This window comes from Vigna angularis, chromosome 11, assembly GCF_016808095.1.
Source record: "Vigna angularis cultivar LongXiaoDou No.4 chromosome 11, ASM1680809v1, whole genome shotgun sequence".
Classification (NCBI taxonomy): domain Eukaryota; kingdom Viridiplantae; phylum Streptophyta; class Magnoliopsida; order Fabales; family Fabaceae; genus Vigna; species Vigna angularis.
This window is the reverse complement of record NC_068980.1, coordinates 11,522,392-11,547,159: the sequence shown is the minus strand read 5'-3', so window position 1 is coordinate 11,547,159 and position 24,768 is coordinate 11,522,392. Positions and strand designations below refer to the sequence as shown.

The 24,768-nt window shown below is 31.8% G+C and overlaps 1 protein-coding gene across 1 annotated transcript; it reads left to right on the top strand.

Annotated features, from left to right (window-relative positions):
• The first annotated feature begins 19,566 nt into the window (after positions 1 to 19,566).
• LOC108332400 (indole-3-acetic acid-amido synthetase GH3.6) lies at positions 19,567 to 22,204 on the top strand. The gene is made up of 3 exons (XM_017567650.2): positions 19,567 to 20,013; positions 20,451 to 21,376; positions 21,477 to 22,204. Exons 1-3 carry the CDS (start codon positions 19,697 to 19,699, stop codon positions 22,061 to 22,063), a joined length of 1,830 nt encoding a protein of 609 aa, XP_017423139.1. The 5' UTR covers positions 19,567 to 19,696; the 3' UTR covers positions 22,064 to 22,204.
• Positions 22,205 to 24,768: the final 2,564 nt, after the last annotated feature.

Sequence of the window (24,768 nt, the reverse complement as noted above, 5' to 3'; positions counted from 1 at the left end):
GCAATTGTTTAATTGTAGTAATTCAATTCTATAGACAAGACAGAAAAGAGAAAATTAAGAAACAACATAGATGAAAAAAAAAATTGAAGAAGTTTATGTTTATAAGTTTTGTTATCGTAAAACAATTTCATAGTCTTTAATTTTCCGAAATTGGATGCTAAATATAGTCTTTGAAGTATTCAATTTCGGTTATTTTGAGGCGAAAAAAATAGAGCTGTCAAAATGGGTCACAACCCGCGAATCAATCCGGCCCACCACGGGTTTGAGCCGGGTTGGGTTAGAAAAAATTGTATTTTTTTATGCAGGTCAGATTTCAACCCAACTCGTTTAAATCCGGCTCATACAGGTTGAACCCGTGGTGGGCCGGGTTGACCCACCAACCCACCTACCTAATTTTATTTTATTAAAATTTAATTTTAATTTTATAAAAAAATATTTATTATTTTGTTTTTGCTTGAAAAAATTATTTAAGTTTTTTATTTTCAAAATTAATTAAACACTCATGTTGGAAGTGAAATTTGGAAGTAAAATTTGTTTAGATTTGTATTATAGAAAAAAATTATAATTAGGTGAGCCAGTGAGCCAACTTGTTTACCCACCAACCTGTGGTGAGTCGAGTCGGGTTCGAATTTTTCTGGCTTGTTAATAAATGAGCCGGGTTGGGTTGGTTCACTAAGTGACCAACCCGTGGTGGGTCGGGCCAGGTGGCCCGTTTTGACAGCTCTAGAAAAAAGAGAGGGTTGCTCCCTACACCATCTCACATTGCCTTTTTCACCACTACATTTATTAAAAAAATTCCAAAACTATCCTTTATATTTTAAAATATTCTACACTCCCACTTCTTTTCTTTAACAGGTACGGATATGTCATATCCGATGTGGCAACATCCGTTCAAGTTTTTTATTTTAGTTTTTAGTTTATGAATTTATTGTATTTTAAATTAATATATAAATATTATTTAATTTTTTTAAAATTTATTATGTAATTATATATAAAATAATTTTATTTTATTCAATAAAATAATTATTATTAATTTAATTTATGTATTATTATTTAATTAATTATTTAAATATTTTTTATATAATTAGTTAAATAGATGTGTCACATTCGTTAAGGTGTTTTTAGTTTATTAATTTATTATATTTTAAATTAATTTATAAATATTATTTAAATTTTTTTAAAATTTATTATGTAATTATATATAAAATAATTTTATTTTATTCAATAAAATAATTATTATTAATTTAATTTATGTATTATTATTTAATTAATTATTGTAATAGTTTTTATATAATTAGTTAAACGGATGTGCCACATACGTTAAGGTTTTTTTTGTTTTTAATTTATTGTATTTTAAATTAATATATAAATATGATTTTTAAATTATTTTAAAATTTATTACTAATTATATATAAATTAATTTTATTTTATTTAATAAAATATTTATTATTAATTTAATTTATGTATTATTACTTAATTAATTATTTAAATATTTTTTATTTAATTATTTAAACGGATATGCCACATCCGTTAATGGATGTGGCCATATCCGTTGAGTTTTTTTTAGTTTACTAAAATATTATATTTTAAATTAATTTATAAAGTATTTAATTTTTTTGTTTTTTTATAATATATTATGTAAATAAAAAATATTTATTAAAATAAAATGTAAAATAAAAACAAAAAACTAAAACATAAAAAAAAGGTTAAAATATGTAAGGGATATCAACATCCGTTGAAGGTGAAACGGATGTTAACATCCGTTGAAGGTCAAGCGAATCCGTTTTATTAGAAGGACAAATTAGGTATGGGGTGGTACATGGAGCATTTAGTGGTAGTGGGGAGCAACACTCGAAAAAAGTTGATATGTTACACTACACACTCAGACATTTCTTTCTACACCTACTTTTTTTTTTCTGTACTCCTATAATAAAGTTAGTAGCAAACAACGATAGAAGACATGCCCACGCGAATGGAGTGAAGCTCACCGGAGTGGAGAAGGGATTGTAAAAGTTTTATGATTTTTAATAAATTTCTAATCTAAGGGTAAAACGGGATACAAAACAATTTGGGGTTGCAGAAACAAAGAAACATAGTGCAGAAAGTAGCAGCCCACACATTCTTAATCACTAAGCGGCTTCTAGGGAATTAAATCTTACTTTTATATATATATATATATATATATATATATATATATATATATATATATATATATATATATATATATATATATATATATATAGTTATTGATAAGTATGAGTTTGAATTTTACATTAAATAAAAATAAAAATGTTAAAACACAAAATTTTAAACTTAAGGTATTAAATTGGAATTGATGATGTCAATCTTTACATAAATTTAACTTATATCTTCTTCTTCAATTTTTTGAACTTTGGATTATTTTGTGGCAAAAAGTCCATATAAGCGGATTATGTTTCTTCTGAAAAGTTAAATCTTAATGTTTTATATATATTTTGTTATTATAAATATATATATGAATTTAAATTTTACATTGAAAAAAATAAAATAAAAAATTTTAAACACAAAATTTTTTAAACTATGATTTGGATTTAATAATATCAATATTTACATACATTTAACCTATATTTTTCGACCTATTTTTCAAATGAATATTCTTGAAAGACTCATCATTAATGAATTAATGAATTTTATTAGCAATTATGTTAGACAACAGATCACTTATAATATTACAACAATTATCATGTTAATCACCTCTTACACTTGGACAAAACATTAAACAAAAGGATGGTATTAGTGACTAAGGTACTCCATTGTTAATATAAAACAACTGCTAATGGATAAATCAATGCAAACAAAATCCTAGACCAGATATGTATTTAAAGGCACTGACCATTTTTTCTACATACTTTTTAAAAAAAATTAATAATAAGTGTTTCATATATTAAAATTAGTGTTTAAAAAAATTAAAAATATTAAGAAATTAAGAGTTTTTCAAATTAATTAACATATAAGTTAATTTTGACGTCATTTCAATCCTTTTCTACTTTCCAGTCTAATGAAAACTTATAGGGAAATTCGTCCACATAAATCTTAAATCATTTATAAATAAATTAGAGCCATGTAACAATAAAATAAACTATGACAAAAAAAAAACAAACAAACCAACATAACAATATTAATATTAATTCTAATAGACGAGAAAATGTTACATAGTAATTCTCGATATCATTCTTCTTAACTTCAATTTCTTTAAAATAGCTTTCAGTTTAATGAACTTTATAAGTTCAAGCTAATAGAATGTTCAAGTAGTAATATCATCTTGTTATCTTATCTTATTATAAATTTCTCAATAGGTCTTTAAAAGTTTTAATATAATAGATCTATTTATGTACAAAAATTATATGAATAAATTTATCATTATCTAAACGAATGATTATTGTAGTTAAGATATGATTTTATCTCATTCAATAAGATTCATTTTTTTTAGTTCATTGTTACTTATCAATTTTAAATAATATGATACAATCCTATTTAAAAAATAGTTTGATCGTTCCTTAATTTGATTATTCTCATAACGTAAACAAAAAAAATCAAAGAAAAACATGGAAAAAGGATAGCAATGAAAACGTCACCATCTAGCAGATTGATAATTCAATAAAGATTTACCACAAAGATTTTAATATTTGATAAGAACATGTGTCGTAAGACAAGAACCAAGATAATGGTCTCTTTGATGTATTCAAATTCATATAATGATTGTCAAAAGTGTTTACGTATATCTTTGGTGCAAGTATATATAGACCATAAGTGTTTAAAGAACCTAAGAAACCCAAAAACAAAAAGGCCCAAAGACACTAGGCTACACAAATAACTCTAAAATGCAGTATACAGACACGAACACTCACCCAACGACACCACTCAAAAACAAAACCATCACCCAACGAACCAAGTAACTTAGCTAGCTTACATAAATAAAAGAAAAATTACAAACACCTTTTAATGCCAAATTATTTTTCAAGTGTGTTCAAATCCATGATCTTCATTTCCTTTGAGTTTCAAGCTTCATGCAACATCATGAGCTTTAAGGATATTTGTTCTTCCAAGCTTTTGATGCTTGACCTTGTCATAGGTCGATTTAAGTGTAATAGCTCATCCTCGAGTTCTTCTTGTAATGTATCAAGAGAACATGTCAACATTCCTTAAATTTCAAAAAAAAATTCTAACATTTCGTTTTGGTCTGTAGGTTACAGGAAATGAATCAACCACAATAGGTTACAGGAAATGAATCAACCACAATAAAATATTCACCAGAAAGTTAATAAAAAATATAGTTAGTGAAAATTCATAAAATTTAAAAAAAATATATATATATATATATATATATATATATAGTAATAAATTACAAAATAATATTAATCTTTTTAAATTATCTAACCAGACAATTCAATATTCAATGTAAATTATTAATAACTCCTCATCTTCTATTATTTTAAATAAATATACATTTTTTTTTCAAAAATTACTAGGTAATACATAATTTTCGTATTGAATTCAAACGGGAAAATTAACCTCACTCAAGACAATAACAATTTTAAACAAACTAAATTTAAGCAATTATAAAAGTAAATTAATTTCAAATAATAAATAATTCAACGTATTATTTTAAAATAAAAAATAAATAATTCAACATGTTAATTGCACAAAAATTATATTATATAACATATTAAACAAATATATTTTAAATGATAAAAACAAAAAATCATATAAAATCTTAAAGCAATAAGGCATAAGAGAGGAACCTTAGAGTGCTTTGAACGTATGTAATGTGGAAATGACTCACCACCACCCTTGGGGTGTGTACCAATGTGGAAGGGACTTACACTTTGGAGAGAGATTTCTAGGAATCCAAGTGTGAGTCTAAGTCTCATATTAAGTAGAAATGAGAAAGTGAAGCACTATATAAGGGTGAAGACCCATTAACTCATTGTCCTAATGTTTTGGGTTGAGAGTGATGTCAATCCCTTATGTGGTTGAGCTTATGTCTTATTGATGTTATATCTCCCTAGTGAACCTCTCCCTTGATAAACCTAACAGGTAACTATTGGCGTACTAATGGGAAGACTACAACGTAGGTAACTCGAATGATGTAGGTAACCTAGAATCTCGAAAACGCACAATTGTGCCAATGACAAAGAGTGCAAAGCATCAGTGTGTCAATGACATCACTGTGACCATGGGTTCTTAGAGTTATTGTGTCAATGGGTGTTTAGAGGCTAAAAAGGAAGAGAGAAGGAAGAAAAATGAGAGGGAAGAGAGAAGCGAACCTGAATGTAATAATTTATGGAGAAAAAATGATGACAATCTCCTAGCTAGGTTGGGCTCAAACTAGAAGGAAAGCCATGAAGGTGGTCATGGATGATAGTGTTTGTAGAACAATGATGGGGGGAGAGACTAAGTGTCTTAGTTTTGGGTGTTGTTATGGGTGATGGAGGAAGGTGATTAGAGGAGGTCACTTGGGTTGCTCTAGCCTAGGGTGACTTAATAAAAGTATAATGACACAAAATTAACAGCATAACAATACTCTAAATCAAAGGTGATTACAAGAAGGGAAGATACTTCTATTTATAGGCTAAGGGTGTCTCCTATTTTCTAAAAGCTAGACCTAAAAAACCTACCTTGGCTAACTTGGAGAGCAAGGAGAAAATCTTCTCCATTAGAAAAAGGACAAGTGACAAAAATCATCTCTAATGAGAGGAGGACATGTGGCCACTACCTATGGAGAATCTTCTACATTCCTAAATGACATATGACCACTAACTAGGAGAAAAAACTCTCCAAAGGGGTGATGACACATGCACTCCTCCTTGTCCACCAAGTTAGATGAAACTTTGACCCCTTAGTCAACAAGGCCAAAATTCACGTCCTACTTTGGTCAACATTGGGTATTGGCCCTTTATTGACTTGAATGGTCAAAACCCTATTTTACTTAGCCCAAAATATAAGGGCCAAAATAAATAATACACTACTGGGCGCATAATACAAAGCCCAATTAAATCTTAGACTACTTGGCCTAAAATTTAATTTCTAAAATTATTCTTACTCTATTAGAAGCTTCATGATGACTCAAGATGGTCCAAGAGAGAAAGAGAGTCTTGGTCCATCTTTCACAGATGACTTCAACTTCTTGAATATGTTTGACCATGGGTAGAGGGTATGCCATAAAAAAAGCATCTCTTTCGCGGTAGAGGAGAAAAACGAGTTATGCAAGGCGAGATGTATAGAGACTTTTCGCAAACAAACAAAACATATATTAACCCTATTTAGGGGGTATGTACGTTCACTAAATGAACCATAGCTTATACTTAGACACCCAAAGTATAAGCTACGATTTTATCTTAATTGTAGTCTATAAGTTGCCAATAATTTCAAAAATGTTACTTGGCTTTTATAAATTGTGTTTTTAATTGAGATATTTACACTAGTAAATGTCATTATCACATTAAATGAGTGGATAACTTTATTCTCAAATTTGACAATGGTTTCTTGGCTTAAGAATTCTAATTACGTAAAAGTGAAATGTTGGTGAAGAACCTCTACACAAAAAAATTGATAATAAGAGTATTTGTTGAGATATAAGTCTAAGTATATTATATTGAGTAGAAATGAAAAAGTTAAACAACATATAAAAGTAAAATTCATAAATTTATTGGCTTAAGATTTTGGATTGGAAGTGATATCGATATTTTACTAGTGTTGGATTTTCTTGGTAATTTCTTTTTTTAAAATCCATTATAATGATATTAAAATCGAAAAATATATTACACATTTGAACAAGATGATTAAGCTTTAGTCTAGGTGCGGTGTAGTTAGCTAGGTAGGTAGTCACAACTTCAAATTTGAGAATGCCACACATACTTGCATCCCTTTCACAGTCAGTACAAGGCTTATCCTCCTCCAAACTTTGTGCACAGAGAAAATGAAAATTAGCTAATAGAATATCTTAGATAGTGCTGCAGCTAAAAAGGCACAACAGTTCTAATCAGTAACCAATGCCTACCATCATGGAAGAAAGTCCAAAGTGTTATGCCCTTTAAGAGGACTCAGTGGGGGCAAACTTACTTGTTTTTGGGTCATCCACTTCTTCCCATAAGGAGGATGGACAATGTGTAGAAGAGATACAACCCCCTTTACACGTTTCTTAGGGGTTCAACAATGAAGGAACAAGATATACACCATTCTTGTTCTTAGATACATTTGCTAATAATAGGACTAGTTTCATTATCTTCAAAGTTTTCTACATAAACTCACTACCCACAAATTTAAATACTGGTCAAATTTTAATTGGAGTCTATGTGTGACCACTGCTCATCACTGTCCAGACAAAAACAGCATATCTTCAAACATTATTGGTCTACATGTATCTTCAATTACAACAATTTAAATAAGAAAATAAGGTAATCTCGAATCCCATTTAAAGCCAGCAACACTCATATGCAGTCTACTGGCTAGCCTAGAAACAATTTATTTTCAACTGTTTTATGAATGTGTTCCCCACCTTACATGGCATTAAGCATCCCTTTCTCTGTTATGCCAATATTTTTCTACTCGTGTCCTAATTCTTTACCCCAAAAGGCAAATGTAAAAGGCTGAAAGGGAATAAGGTACTCTGAGAGTGTGGAAGCATGCTGCTCTATGGCCATAATCATCATCCACAAGAGAAAGATTTTGGCTATTTCAGGTCAAGTAGCAGTTTCAAATTTCTAGGACCCACAGACAAACCTATTGGGTGGAAATGTGGATGGAAAACTGTAATGACATTTTACCAAATTCAGTTCTTCTCTAGTATTGCACATGAAGTTCACAGTTTGAATCACTTTTATTGGTGAGCCAAAAGCAACCATATAAGCATTATTTGTTTGCTACAGAAAAATATTTGTTGCTTTTGAATCTGATAATCACATATTCACTATAATAGTACTTTGTTAGTAAGCAACATTGTTTACTTTCTTTTGATCCATCTTGTCATGTATCTGCTTAATTTCAACTTTGGGATAAATGCTTATCTTTGCCTACATGCTAGACTGTAATCAAACTGTTTGTGCCTTGCTTTCCTAGTATTCTCACTAGCCTCCAAACCCTTGCATGTAAAAGTAGTTGACAAACTCATTGCAAGGGTTTGCCTTGAAATTTGTTGCTTCAACTAAATTCCTAGTAATTCGTTTGGTTAGTGGTTTCTTTAGATTAGTACTCCAATGTGTCCTACAATTTAGTGAACTTTGATAAAACACCAATCATGACTTTCTTGTATGTTCCTTAGTCTAAACTTCCCTATATGAGAAGAATGCAATATAAGGCATACATTTAATGATTATTGACTAATCACTACCGGCATATTTCAATTTCATATTGTCATGGGGTGATATGATTCAAGATCAAACATTAATTATTACAGCATAAGCCATCTGTTAGCACAAATTTGCAGTGGTGATGATGGCTCAAAAGCTTGAAGGGTTTAACTCTGATTGATGCCTTTAGTTAAAACACCGAATTATAGAAAGCTAAACAGTGCTACAAAATAAAGGTGATCAATTAGATCGTGTCTGATATCTTAGTATTTTTAGCTTTATTCAACTCTACATGTGTAGTGTTGTCACTCTTGATTTTAGAGAAATGATGATAGTACACTACTCTTCTTTTATTACAGGATTTCTTCTGCTTTGTTGACCTTTATCCAACGTTTTCTGCATAACACAACGTTGTCTGTTCTCTATAATGGTGGGTTTGGATTCTACTGTCCCGCTGTCTTTGTATTACTGTTATGTGTGCTCTTAGGTGTCTTCACTTTGCATTACAAATATTTTTCTTGATCCTTATGAAAATATTGGAAGATTGATGTAAAATACTCTTCCATTCATAGTGAGATTATGGAAGAGAGAAGGTATATATTTTTCATTATTATAGATTTATGATAGGTAAAAATATAAATTAAACTGAGGTCATATTTACATAATTTCTCAAATAAATTTTCTTTTATAAAAAAAACAAGATCATCAATAGAGGTTTAACTAGGAGATACAAAAAATATATATATTATAGCAAAAAGAACTTTAATGATAACTTTGTCTCCCACCAAAATCTAAAGATTGTAAAAGACCTCTCATTTAGGCATCTATTAACAAGTCAACTTATTTATTCATACTATAGGTATTAATGATTTAATTAAAACATCATCATATCTATTTTATGATAAATATAATTAAATAGTATAATTGGCAGAAATAAATCCAACAACATTATGAGGAATGAAGTGGAAACAATAGTAGCTTAGAGAATGAAAAGGAAATGGAGACAAATGTGTTAGTAGACTTTTGAGATGATGATGATGGCCCCTTAAGGAAGGGCAACAAGGTGATGTGGATGTAACATAAGGAAGGGGTTCCCTTGTCTACTCAGACAATTTCTCTTTATATATTCAATAAAGGCCAATTAGGGAATGGGAATATACATAAAATATTTCTGCTGTAAATATAAACAGGACACTTTTGGTGTGTGATATATAATATTTTATAATATATTATTTATTTCTCTTTCTTTATAACTCCTAAAAATAATGCCTTTAATATCGTTTTTTTAATAATAACAATAATTATATGATAAATAATGAGTGATTTATCGTGTATTATTCCATTACAACAAAAAAGTATCAATAAGATTGTAAAAAAAAAAACTAACCGTTGTGAGTAATTATGAAAGTAAAATAGGTTATGAATTAAATTATTAAAGGAAAATAAGATAAACAAGTAGAAAGAAAAAAGTTTCGTTCTATATATAGTCATAGATTACATTTATTTTATATTTTCTTTTTTAATACAAAAAAAATGAAAAAATAGCTGGCAACTTTCTTCTGTAAATGATACGATGACACATAGATTAGGGACATCTCCAGGATATAAAATTGCCTCTTTTTACCATCAAACGGTGATGTGTGTTTGAGTTTGATTACTTCCATTGTAGGTTTTAATTTCTTTAATTGACTTAGAGAAAAAAAAAACTAACAGTTTCGCATACTACACTATATTTAGAAGTAACAGTAATGAAGAATCCATTTGCAACTATAGGGTTTCAGCTTTTTCTATAATATGATGTTTGTGAAATTTGGGCTATGGCTTCCCTTGATTCCATAAAAAAACAAAATAATCTTAATTGTAATAAATGTTGTTTATGCTCAGCTTCATTCCAACAGTTGAATGTGAACCTTTCATGTTTTATGTATCCATTTGAAGATTAATATTTCATTTTTTTTTCAAATATAAAATTTCTAAGAGAATCTCACTAGCTTTAGTGATGTCAATCAATAAAACATTTTAATTTTGTTTCAGTCTTCATATAAAACCCTAAAAAAAGTAAATTTCTGAGAATTTTAGCTCTTATCATTATTATTATCAGTATTCGTTCGCAAAGGATTCTCTTTTGTATTGGACTTAAAACCTCCATAAGAAGAGCTGTTGAAAAATTGGATTTAAGAGAAACTTTTTGCCTTAAGTTAGAGCAATTGAATACCTCTTTTGTAAATACAACTTAATAAACTGAGTTTTAGGCTGTACATTGAGTTAAAAGTATATATTGATATATATATTTATTGATTTTGCATTACATGAAACCTAAATTATTCTATTTTATATGTGGAACACATAAAGGAGATGTCTTTGCAAAGAAAATGACTTAGAGTCGAGAAAGTTGACTTTAAAAGAAGCTCAATAAGTCGTGATGGGTATTGGTACTAATAATGTTCAAGTGCATATATATCAGTTGGAAAACTACTATTGATTTTGAGGAAACTACTCTCAAGTTGATTCCATATAAAAAGTAATGAAACCAACAACCCCAAAGAGCCTATTTCCGGTTAAATTTTAAAAAAATTCAGTTCAGAACGTTACCAAAAAGTAGTCTCAAGTATAAAGAAGAATCTCCAGGGCAATGAGATTGATAAGTGTTAATGTTAAGTAAAAAAAAAAATTCACAACAAAACAAAATATATTAAATAGATAAGTAGGTTAATATACATAATTTACATATACGTAATATTGATTTGTATTAAGTCATTTCTCATATTTAATCATATATATCATCTATCTTAGTTCATGCATATTTCAAAAGAACATTTTCCAATATCATTACAAGATGACAAAGACAAACAACATGCATGCGAGTTGATGCTCCAAAACAATAATTTTTCCAATAAGTATAAGTATATATTAGGTAGTTTGTTTATCTACATGACACAAGGTTTTAAATTAGTTTGAGTTCAAATAAAATAGTAAAAAGTGTGGAAATCAATTTAATTTAAGAAAAGAAAGTTATTTCTACAAAAGAACACGTTGCAAAAGAGTTTGAGATTAAAACAGGTTGACTTCAGAATGATAAAGACATGTTAAACCTAGATTTTACCATTTTGTCTCTCTAATGTAAAGGTTCAGTTATAATATATAAAAATGCAATTAGTAATCTTCTAGGATTTCTCCTTAAAGTAACTATAAGTTCATTCTTGACACCTAGAGCCCAAAATCACTAGACTTCAGTATAATTCTTTAGTAATTGGTTAAATGGATCACCACTAGTGTAGAAAAGGCCTTTAACGTCACCCTTTAGACGTCCGACCCTCGAATATCCAATGTAAAAAATGACCAGTGGCATTTTCCATAAATAAAACAACTATTTAGACGTTGGCTATGGGGGGCCCGACTTCTGAATACTCATATACGTCGGCTCCCCCGAATGGACGCCAAAACTAATAAAAAAAGTTAAAAAAAATTAATTTTTTATTCTATTTAAACGTCTGTTATGGGGGAAACTGACTTCTAAAGCCATTTAGACGTCTGTAGTGGGGGGAACCAATTTCTAAATACTCAGCCAAAAAATTTAAAAAGTCACTTTTTAACTCCATTTAGGCGTCTTATTCCGCCCTCCGACATCTAAAGCCATTTAGACGCCTATTGTGGGGGAAACCGACTTCTAAATACTCAGCCAAAAAATTTAAAAAGTCACTTTTTTGACTCCATTTAGACGTCTAATCCCGTCACTCTGACTTCTAAAGCCATTTAGAAGTCTGTTGTGGGGGGACCGACTTCTAAATACTCAGCCCAAAAATTTACAAAAGTCACATTTTGACTCCATTTAGACGTCTGATCCTGCCACTCCGACTTCTAAAGCCATTTAGACGTTTGTTGTGGGGGAACCGACTTCTAAATACTCAGCCCAAATATTTAAAAAGTGACTTTTTGACTCCATTTAGACGTCTGATCCTGCCACTCCGACTTCTAAAGCCGTTTAGACGTCTGTTGTGGGGGAACCAACTTCTAATTACTCAGCCCAAAAATTTAAAATGTCACTTTTTGACTTCATTTAGACGTCTGATCCTGCCAATCCGACTTCTAAAGCCATTTAGATGTCTCTTGTGGGGGGAACCGACTTCTAAATACTTAGTCCAAAAATTTAAAAAGTCACTTTTTGACTCCATTTAGACGTCTGATCCCGCCACTCCGACTTCTAAAGCTATTTAGACGTTTGTTATGGGGGGAACCGACTTCTAAATGTCTACATTAAAACACCGCTAACGCGAGGCAGCCATTACGCGCACTCACTGTTCATTATCTTCCTCGCGTTTTCTCTCCACGGGCTACGTTTTTCAGATTCCTTTTCTCACTTTTGCACCGTTTTAAATTAATTTTACTCCGATTACATTACTCTTTGATGAATTATCTTTCATTTGAACCGATTGAAATGTGTTTTCGTTGGGTTTTGGTGCAGTTTTGCTCGTGTCCTTGGGCGGCGTTCTTGGGCGGCGATTTCTTGCGTTTTGCACTCCTTCATTCCCTCCACTACATTTTTAAAACCATCCAATACAAAAAAAAACGTACAATCCATTATCTTTAACTAAAATATAAAGTTGTAAACTCGAATCACCATGAGTCAAGAGAAACCCGAGAGGCCTCAAGCGGAGAAAGATCTAATCAAATACGGCGACGTTTTAGACGTCTGATCTGTTCAGGTCAGACATTTATATAGACGTCCGATCTGTACAGGTCAGACGTCTATATAGACATTTGACTTGGTCTGATGTCCCATCAACGTCACTCGAATAAACGTCAGGTTGGGATCATACGTAAAAAGCCCAAAATAATAAACGTCTAAAGCCTTTTCTACACTAGTGCACTTACATTAAGATTAGGATTCTATAACCAGTTAGAGCCTTGGATCTATTCCTAGCATCTAAAAGCAGTAGGAGAATTAGTTGGACCACAACTTGGAATCAATTCTCACTCAATCTCAAGCTAGTAAAATAAGATGAGTGATTAGTTCATCCAAAAATAAAGCAAGAGAAATGGATATTCTCTTTGTATGTCAATTCGTACAAATGTTTTAAAACCAGGTACTTTAAAGTTTGAAAAAAGGAGGCTAGTCGACAATATTTTTTATACGTTGACGATCAACCTAAGTTTCCTCTATATTAGACTCAGGATTCCAGAAGGATAAGTTTGTGGCTTCCATCGTTGATGACACCTGAAGAGTCGCCAGTGTTGGTTGTAACACCCCTTTTAGGATGTCACATATAGTTTATAAAAAACTAAAGAAATGTAACCTCTAATACCATCACTAAATAGTGAACATAAAAAAAAGTTTATTTAATTATCGTGAACGAAATTAAAACCATGTGGAAGTCTCACTCTTAACATTAACAAGATCATCTATAACATCATTTGCTCTTGTATAACAACATGAGTTATATGATCATCGCATAAACACAAACAAATAAGAGTGAGTTAACCATAAAACAATACAAGATAGTATACAACAATCATATTGACCCACATTGCTCAAATCATTCATCCCAATCTATGAAGTCAAACCACATTCGTGTCACATGAAAACACATTACCACCAAGTAATATCAACAATATGTCATTCTCTCATAACCTACCGTCACACAACTTGTTTACCAAAACAAGACTATCCGAGTCATCCTATCATCACAGAGAGAACATGTTTCTCCTGTTCCTCAAGGACTTATGAGTAAAAACTTTGATGCGTCACACACTAGACATTATACTCAGCATCAAGCCGAAAAACTATAGGCGAAACATTCTTCTATTTCCCATGTTTCATACAGGCGAAGAGGAATAACACTTGAACCTCTCCTTTTCCTTGGCCTTTACAACCTCAGACGAAAAGCAATGAAACTCGGCTTTACAATTACGAAAAGACGAGATAACAACCAAAAACGTCTTTTAGCTTCACACTGAATAGAAGATCACCAAACACAACAAACAATCCACCCAACAACTAACAACACAATCATTCTCAAACATAACTCAACAACCAATCACAAATATCGACAAGAAAACAAAACAGCACGACCAACAATGCATACAACTTGACAACCATCACAAACAGTGGCTAGGGTAAAAAAACCTCATGGCCACCCTCTAAAACACATAGAGTAAGCTCTAAAACCTCAAGGTCGAAGATCGCTCGATCCACTAATACAGCTTGGTCGAGCAACATAACTCGACACAACCAACAACTTGGAACATAGTTCCAACCCGACAAAACAACCTAACCCAAGACATAATAAAAAGACAACACGACCACATAGTACAACAATAAGGCAACCTATTTAAACATCTCGGGAAAGTACTAAAAGAACATGGCAACATATTAAATAGCATGGCAACACTAAAACCTGATGGAAACATATTAAATAGCTTGGATCAAAATAAGAACAACGGACAACACATAAAAACACCACGACATCACTTAAACATCATGGCATCGTACAAAAAATACCACAACATAGTGTAAAAAATTACGATATCCTATGCAAACAGAACGACAACAACAACCAACATGTTTGATATTTAAAACAACATATTTAGGTTAAGAAACAGACCAAACACCTCGCCTATAACATAAACTTATACAAATCAACATACATACAACTTGGAACCATAAAAAACAACTCAGAAGACAAAACAACACGACCAAAGAGATAAACAACTTGGCTAATAAAATGGCACAGCCTAAAAAACACAGCATAGTTACAAGGAAAACAACTCAACTTCTAAGGAAAACAACATAGTTTAAACATAAATAGCCCAGCATGGGTGAATAGCACAACTTGAAAGTGAAAAATATGGTTAACAAGCAATGACCAACTTGGTACGTACCTGAACACCTCGCCACAATCCAGAAACAACCCAATTTGGAAGAAAATTGAACAACACACTTAATAGAAGAAGTGATTAATGTGAAATGGAAAAAAATAATATACATCATGCAAATTTTTGGACTGCACAGTAAACACGAAAGGAAAAATCAACATGGAATTAAGCATGCACTTCAAAAAGAAAATAATGGACTGCATAGTTATTCAGGAAGAGAATCATGTGGAACTAAAAATGCACCTCAAAAAAATAATGGACAACAAAAATAATTGTAGAAAAAGAAAATAGTGTGGAATAGTATCCCCTTCACTAAAAGGCAAAACCTAAAAAAAATACTTTTGCTATAGCCAAGGCTCGAACACACCACCACTAAGTTCCAAACAAACACACCAAACCAAACAAACTATCCCAATTATCTTGTAAAGCATATGCACAAAAAACAATTCAAACAATAACATATAATACAAGTTCACATAACTCAAATTAATATAAGAAATAAAACATGTATTATGAACATAATAAGAATCAAACCCATTACCTTTAACTCATAAAAATAGAGCTTTAACCAATTATGATATGTTTCACTTCTATATAACTTATATTTTCTTTTCTATTTTAATTAATGATATCCATGTCCATCATCTTTCTAGATATTTTATTTTTCTAGAGTCTTATATTGGCAATCATTAACTAACTCCCGCCTCAAGGAATTTTTTAGTGTCAATGGCCTTTGACCCTTTGTGATGATGCTTTTGGTGAAATCACTTCCTTATTTAGCTTCAGTAACTGCTTAGTATTAAGTTGTTAAATTTTTTGTTATTTTTCAAAGGTTATGGATTCCAACAACCAAAAGAAGGTTGCATAAATGTTGGCCACACAACAATTGCCGTAGGGAAGTTGATCAGGCATTGTCAAAGCCAAATCATCAAACCCTTCAACTCCTACCTGGCCAACCCCTCCAGTGATTAATGTTGAAGTGGTAGAACAACCTATCCTCATGCCCGCTCTATTGACTACAATCTTCCCCTTAATCGGCAAGGGGAGAACATAATAGACAAGAGGAAAAGAAAGTCTCACCATCAAAGGGAGAAATCCTCCTCCTCACATAAAAAGAGTCAAAGGATGGAAGGTGGGATATCTAATCCCCTAGATGGTGGTATCTTTGGCACTAAACTGCAGCTGGTTGCCAATGTCTTTTTTAATTCGAGCTAGGCCGAAAAAGAATTGTTTAAAGATATCACTAAGCAGGAGGCGATGGATGCCCTTGTTGAGCTTAGTGTTCAGGTAGCATTGCTAAGCACCAAGGTTTCCATATGTGTTGATAGAGTCGAGGTTAGGGAAGGAGTTGTCTAGTGCCCAACTCAACCTAGAACAAGTTTTAAAGGCGAAATATAAGTTGGATTCTAGGTTGAAGGTTATTCCTTACAGTCATCATGGGATTAATAGACTATTCACTCGACCCCATAGTGAGTGTCAAAGTGTTTCAGGTGTATGGGGTCGAGTTTCTCTTCAACAGGTGGTCTTCAGTTGATCATCCTTAAGTCTTAGTTTTGTTCGTCAATACTAGTTGGAAGGTATCTATCAAAGATTCTTCGATGCTAATCTCAGTTAGGTTTCGATTGTAAGGGCAATAAAGCATAATTAATGTATAACTTACCTTGTTACCTCAAACTTCTACTTATGAACTTTGTGATGAATTTTTTATTAAAATTGATCTAATTACAGTTTAAATATGACTAATTGTGATTATGCATTTAACTAAGATGATTTTGAAATTAATCTCTCTTATCTTGACTGTTCGGTTTCTACGCGAAATTTGATTTTATATGACAAAGTGGGCAATAGTTAGCTTGACGAGTTATAGTATACAAGATGTATACAAACAGAGAATTAATCACAGTATTATTGTAGGAATTTCGTATGAATAATATTTTTGACTTTATATGAATATAAAGTTAGAAACCAACACAATTTAAAAAAGCTAAACTGATTTGTCCGCGTTTTCGTGGTAAACCATATTATTTCACGTATACAATGTGCTTTAATGCAAAAAAAACAAAAAGAAGAAGCTCCATGCTGTGCTTACACAAAAATAGATATCTACGAAGCAATGGAGTTTTATTCAATGATGCATCTAAAACAATTTTTGCCTTCACGTTAATCTTTCTTTAATTTCACTTTCCTACTCATCTTTCAGTTCTCCTTGAACAACAAAAAATAACCTTGTTCAGGATAACGACAAGGACCATGTAGTACCATCATATTGCATTCTTTGACTAATGCACATGCCAAAATTCCTCCTAAATATTCACAGCCAAAAAAAGAACCTACGTAATTTCACTTCTCTTTTTCTCTCAGCATAAATATTTCATATTCATCAGCATTTAAAACTTGTAAAGAAATATTAAAATTATGTTAATTTATTTTTTAGCCATGTTTTTAGTGTTTTTGTTTTAAATTTTGATATATTTTGTTTTTTAAATTTTAAAAATAAATTAATGTAATTCTTTTAACCTAATTATATTAAATCTATTTGAAGTGTTAAATATGTTAAAATTACGTTTGAATTGTGTGCATCATTTTAATATTTTTCAACTTAAATATGAGTCTAAAATATTATTTAACAAGTTTAAAAAAAAATAATAATATTAAATTAAGATAATTATATTTATTTAATTTTAAAACTTAAAAATCAAAATTTTAAAAATTAATTAATTTTAATTCTACATACAAGTTAAAGTAAAGTTAACCCTTTGTTTTGTTTAACAAATGTTTGTGCCATGGGAGACTAATCCAGTAATAACCATTTATATAAATGACAACTTTTATTTATATAAAGTGATACAATGTGCATTATCTTTTTCTAAAGAAAAGCTCAATACTTATTAATTATTTGCGTGTTAACTATAGTTTCGTGTCATTATTGAATATGTTATAATTCGAATTTCAATCCACACACAGAAACAGATAGAGAGAGATAGGAAGAGAATATCACTCATCCGATCATCTCAAGCTATATAGACACCCTAATTAGGTGAGGAAAATAGAGTAAAAAAAAGTATATAATATAATGTGATAAAGTTATTAGAAAGAAAACTAACAGAAAGAACAGTAGAAGAATATTATTTATCAAGCTTGCAAGAGACTCCAAAAGAAAAAGCTTGCAAATGATGAACTCTGATTAGATCACGTGTTAACCTAATATGTTTGACATCCAGCTGGCAGGTCCCATGTTGAAATTTCAACCCAAAGGTAACATTTTAATTTTATTTTGGGAGTCATTTTGTATCATTTGTAAGAAAATACATAACGAGAAATGATAATTAAAATAATATTATATTAAATAATGTGGTACGAATATTTTTTTTATGGAATACAAGTAAACTTTCCAAAAATATTGTTTAGAACCAAAAGTATTATTTTCTTAAAAAACTATTAAGGGAACCCTAAACCCTCAACTTAATTAACCAAGTTTTGAACCATTTGAAGAAATCTTAAAATATGATTGGCTAAATGTTTAATGAAAACAGTTTAATTAATATCAGAGGCCTGTGCTGGTTTTTAAGACAAACTTTATGATATTAATTATTAAAGCTAAAATATAATTCTAATCAGAAAATAGCAGTCGAAATATCAAATCAACAGCATCTAATTTTGTTGTTTGTTTTTAAATGGCAAGGAGTTTCCCTTTAATTGCAAGAAGGCATTTTATTTTGTTTTCTGCAGCACCTAAAAATCTGGTACAATTAATCTAAAATTAGTTAAACGTAATTTCCATTTTTCATCTGAGTTTTCAGGATATTTTGTGGAATCAATGGTGTTTGTATTGACGAATCGATCGAGAAGGGAGACAAGGGTCTAGCCATATAAATTTGTCTTATTCCATTAATTGATACTATGGTCCCATAATGCATTCCCAGGTCACTGCAGCTGCTTCCCTTTTTGTTTTCATCTTAAACTCTCCGTTCTACCTTTCTTTCAAAACCAGCAACCTCTCAATAACAATAAATAAATAATAATAATAATAATCTCAATATTATTTTATTAATACTATTCATATTCCTTCACACGTCATCATGCTACCTCATTTCAGAATTCTGCATATCTTCTCAACTCCAACTCCATAACATGACAATAAATGAAAGTTGTATTGTATTGTATGCTTCTGTTCTTTTATTCTTACGTCATAAAGAATCATCAGAAAATTATCACTTTTTTTCAAGTAAAAAAAGTGAAATATATATATATAGATATTTAGAAAAAAAAGTATACAAATGGATATACATCCAATTTCACCCTCTGCTCTCGTGTGTATTGACTCCATAGTCCCTACCCCTGAATTCAACACAACCTGACATGTGCCTCTATATATATACCACTTTCTCATTCGTTTCACCTCACTTCCAATAACAATCACCAACTTCTTCTCCTTCTTCTTTCTAAACCATCTCATATTCTCATAACATACCTTTATCGTTCCTTCTTTGATCACCATGCCTGAGGCTCCCAGAGACTCCCACACACAGTATGACCTTGCAGAAAAGAACAGGGAGATTCTGAACTTCATAGAGGATGTCACTGCTAACGCAGATGAAGTTCAGAAGAGGGTTCTTTCTGAAATTCTGTCCCGCAATGCAAACGTTGAGTACCTGCGACGACACGGTTTTAATGGCCAAACCGACCGCGATACCTTCAAGAACCTTCTCCCTGTCATTAACTACGAGGATGTCCAACCCGACATTAACCGCATCGCCAATGGTGACACCTCTCCAATTCTCACCTCCAAACCCATCACGGAGTTTCTCACCAGGTGCCCATGATTTTCCACACCACAAACTCTTCTTCTTCGCTTTTCTTTCCATCGTCTCCCCTCGCATGGAAACATCATTTCGTTTAATTATAAATAAAAATCTGAACTTCCCATCACGGAAGTTGAAGCCAACTCCCAAGATTTTACTGAAATTCTTCCATTAAACTTTGTTTAAAGATTTTAACTTTAACACAAAAAATACATTTTTTTGTACTTTCTTATTTTCTTCTCATTTATTAACCAAAAAGTTAACAATCAGTACTTGAGTTATGTAAGTGGACGAAATGTTGACATATATGAGTTGGTTTATCGAGCAGTGTAGATTGGTAATTTTATATGAGACAGTAATGTTGTTGGTGATATATGTTTGATTGAGTTGATTATTTGATTTGGTGATGATGCTAACAAAAGAAATGGGCATGTGTTGGGTTATGCAGCTCTGGGACATCAGGGGGTGAGAGAAAGTTGATGCCAACAATTGAGGAGGAGCTAGGGAGGAGGTGTATGTTGTACAGTCTGTTGATGCCAATAATGAGCCAGTTTGTTCCAGACCTAGAAAAAGGAAAAGGAATGTATCTGATGTTCATAAAATGTGAGTCCAAAACACCTGGAGGAATAGTGGCTCGTCCAGTTCTCACAAGCTACTACAAGAGCCCCTACTTTAGGGATAGACCCTACGACCCTTACACAAACTACACAAGCCCAAATGAGACCGTCCTCTGTCCTGATTCCTACCAAAGCATGTACTCCCAACTCCTTTGTGGCCTTTGCCAAAACAAAGAGGTTTTAAGAGTGGGGGCCATCTTTGCCTCTGGTTTCATTCGTGCCATTCGCTTCCTGGAGAAACACTGGACCCTCCTTTGCAATGATATCCGAACAGGAACTGTCAACCCTCTCATCACTGACACGTCAGTCAGAGAGGCTGTGATGAGGATCCTGCAGCCTGATCCCAAGCTTGCGGATATGATTCACAGGGAGTGTAGCAAGGGGTGTTGGCAGGGGATTATTACCAGGCTTTGGCCCAATACAAAGTATGTGGATGTTATTGTGACGGGGACTATGGCACAATACATTCCCACTTTGGATTACTACAGCAATGGCCTTCCACTTGTCTGCACCATGTACGCTTCTAGTGAGTGTTACTTTGGGGTTAACCTCAACCCTCTTTGCAAACCTAGCCAAGTCTCTTACACCCTCATCCCCACCATGTGTTACTACGAATTCCTACCCGTCAACCGAACCATTGACCTCACTCTACCTTCTTCTAGACCATCACCAACATCTCTCAATCACGCACAATTGCTCGAGCTTGCTGATGTCAAACTCGGTCAAGAATATGAGCTCGTTGTCACAACTCATGCTGGTAACTTAAATTCAACTTTTATTCTGTTCTTCATCCTACATATATAATGAAAAATCACATTTTATCATATGGTTTTGAATGAGTGTGAAAAATGTTTCAGGGCTTTATCGGTATAGAGTGGGAGATATACTAAGGGTGACAGGATTCAAGAACAAGGCCCCACAGTTTAGCTTTGTGTGCAGAAAGAACGTTGCCCTGAGCATAGATTCTGACAAGACTGATGAGGTTGAGCTGCAAAACGCAATGAAGAATGCAGTGACACACCTGGTTCCATTTGATGCACACGTGAGTGAGTACACCAGCTACGCAGACACCAGCACAATCCCGGGACACTATGTGTTGTATTGGGAGCTAAGCCTGAACGGGTCAACCCCTATTCCACCCTGCGTCTATGAAGATTGTTGCCTAACAATTGAGGAGTCACTGAACAGCGTGTATCGCCAGGGTCGTGTCTCGGACAAATCAATAGGACCCCTTGAGATCAAGATTGTGGAACAGGGCACCTTTGACAAACTGATGGACTATGCCATTAGCTTAGGTGCGTCAATTAACCAGTACAAGGCACCAAGGTGTGTCAAGTTTGCTCCTATGGTGGAATTGTTGAACTCAAGGGTAACATCCAACTACTTTAGTCCCAAGTGTCCTAAGTGGGTTCCGGGACACAAACAGTGGATTCATTGTAATTGAAGAATCTAAACTTGCACATTGTATATGTGTTGTTGTTGGTAGCTTTCATGCCACTTTGCATGCAATGTTTCTGTAGGAGGATTAATAATTCTATGTTGGATTTTTACTTTATCATGTTATGAAACAAACATTTTGTATTTATCTCTCTTTTTACACAAATTTTTAATATTCTCGGATGATCAATTTTTATGAAAAGAGAGGTAGACACAAAACTTCATGTGACATAATAAAAAAAATCTGACATGAGAAAGTTAACTAGTTCTCTATCTAGAGACATATTATTAGGTCAAATATATGTTTTAACTTGCACAATGTACAGTGATAATCTGGTCTGAGCCACTGTAAAATTTTATCCAATTGAATAGTGTTTTTAACCTCTTTTTTTTTCTGATTTACCTTTTTCTGTCTTATTACCTTTCTGGCAATGTCTATCATGATAACAACGTTGGGTTGGAAGTGGCTTTTACAATTTTAGACAGCAATCATGGATGCCCAGTTGCCCCACTGAATGGCATGAGGCTTATTTCCCGTAAACAGAAACGAGAAAGGCCTCACTTGTGAACTTTCTTTTTCTATAGTTTTCAGAAAAAGCATGCCAACTTTATACCACTATCAAGACCAACTAACCAATCAATGACTCTGAAATAATAAATCGTTGAAAAGAATATGCAGAATTAACCTCTTTCACTTGGTTTGCTGGATCATAAGGATAAAGCCTGTTTCTTTTTTACTTGGGAATCAATTTGGATTTTAAAAATATGTAAAAGCCATTGTTTTTTTAATGGAGGATAACTTGAACGTATAAAAGAGAGAAAGGATAAGGTGGTGTAATTTTTGGGAGAGAGAAAAAGAAAATGGGAAAAATGTATGTGACGTTGAGAATGTTGATAAGCTTGGAGGGAATAGTGAAAGTTTGGAATGAGTCCAATGTCTTTATAAGAAATAGTTGTTGTGTCAGATTCTGTCACTGAATCAAGGAACTAAAACCATGTGTGGGTATTAAATGAACAGGGGGGACTTCTGTTCAAGGTTCAACCACCTTTTCCCTAGTAACGTCAAAACCAAACCACACGAATTGTGTCATTGTTACGATTTTCTTTTTGTCTCCACCTTGCTACAAATTTTTAAGTTGCCAACTATTGGCAGATTAATCTATTTGTCATCTTTTATTTTATCCAGGGAAAACATCTTTTGTACCGTCCTTCTACTTATTTTGTATTATACTCATCTGAGTCGTGAGCAGACGAATCTAATATCATTGTAAATTTTGTTCGAGAAAACGTCACAAAATTTAATACCAATGAATTGTGAACTTAGTATATATAAAGACTGATTTAACTTTAGGTTAAGATTTTACCATATTAACATAGTTAATTACATGCTGCGGAAAGAAAGAAAAAATAAATAAGAGACGTATTTCTGTGTTTCTACAAATATATGAGTTTTTTTTTACAAAAATAAGTAAATTTACCTTTTATATTGTAATAATAGATAAATTTTTAAAAAACTATAAAAATAGGTAATTAGTGTAAGTTCACACAACAACAAGTCATGTATTTTTTAGAATACTTTAGTTTTATCATATTTAAAAAGTTGAAGTTATACATTCTCTAAACGACTTTAATGAATTGTAACTGTAATTAATTACGTTGAAAACTTTAAGAGTGAAATTGTTTATTTCCCAACTTCATTCTTGAAATTGTTTATTCCTCATAAGACTTCACCTTAAAATCATTTATCCCCACACAACTTTATTTTTCAAGTTATCTATCTCTAAACGATCTCAGTAATAAATTACAATTTATTGAAGTTGTTACAATTTCAACTTTTCAAACACAGCAGAATTCAAATTGTCTAAGATAGACACGATTTCTTTGTATATACAAAATCGTATAAGACTTACACAATTTACCTATTTTAATAATTTTTTTAAATCTGTCTATTTTAATAATATAAGAAATAGATTTGTCTATATTTTTCTTTAAAAAAAACAATATATATGCATAAACAGTTTAATATTTAGGTCAAGTTGTAAATTTTTTTTTTTAAAAGTTAAAAGGTGAATAAAATATTGGAAACAAAATTGAGGCTAAGATACCTTAAGAATTATATAAAATTTCGTTAAGAAAGTTTGAAAGAGAAACAGAGTAAGATTTTTTTTTTTGTGATGATAATGTCTTGTGCCGTATACGATGGGAATGTCCCACTCTGTACCCGACAAGGACGAACCCCATCTCTGATCTGGCCATAAACTAGCCTGAAAATCGCAGTTATAGTAAGCAGAGAGGAAGAAGAGCTCATGGATGGTGCTGAATAACACTCAGTTGTGTTTCTTTTCTGTTTCCTGCATCTTGTGAAAACTAAACAAGAGCAGCTTATGTTTCTCCATGATCTCTCGGACATAATCATGTACTGTTCCGGACAACTTCTGAAAAAATAGAAAATAGTTTTTTTTAATAACTTTTTAACAATAATGTGTTACTATTTTATTGATATACATATTTAAAATAGACTAATTACAAATTATTACATAAATTATTGTTAAAATGTTATAAAAAATTTGTTAAAAAGATATTATCCTATTCTAATTTCTATCCGAATATGTGGTGAATAGTATTATTACTCTAGAAATCGAGGGATTAATTTTATTAAAATATGACTTTAAATTTAATTTATTATCAAATAATTGGTTTCGTAAGTTAAAT

What these genes read in the sequence shown, in the direction of transcription:
- LOC108332400 (XM_017567650.2), top strand. Translation starts at nt 19,697, where the DNA reads ATGCCTGAGGCTCCCAGAGACTCCCACACACAGTATGACCTTGCAGAA. An exon ending in ATCACGGAGTTTCTCACCAG is followed by an intron (nt 20,014 to 20,450) that starts GTGCCCATGATT and finishes TGGGTTATGCAG; the next exon opens with CTCTGGGACATCAGGGGGTG. An exon ending in CGTTGTCACAACTCATGCTG is followed by an intron (nt 21,377 to 21,476) that starts GTAACTTAAATT and finishes AAAATGTTTCAG; the next exon opens with GGCTTTATCGGTATAGAGTG.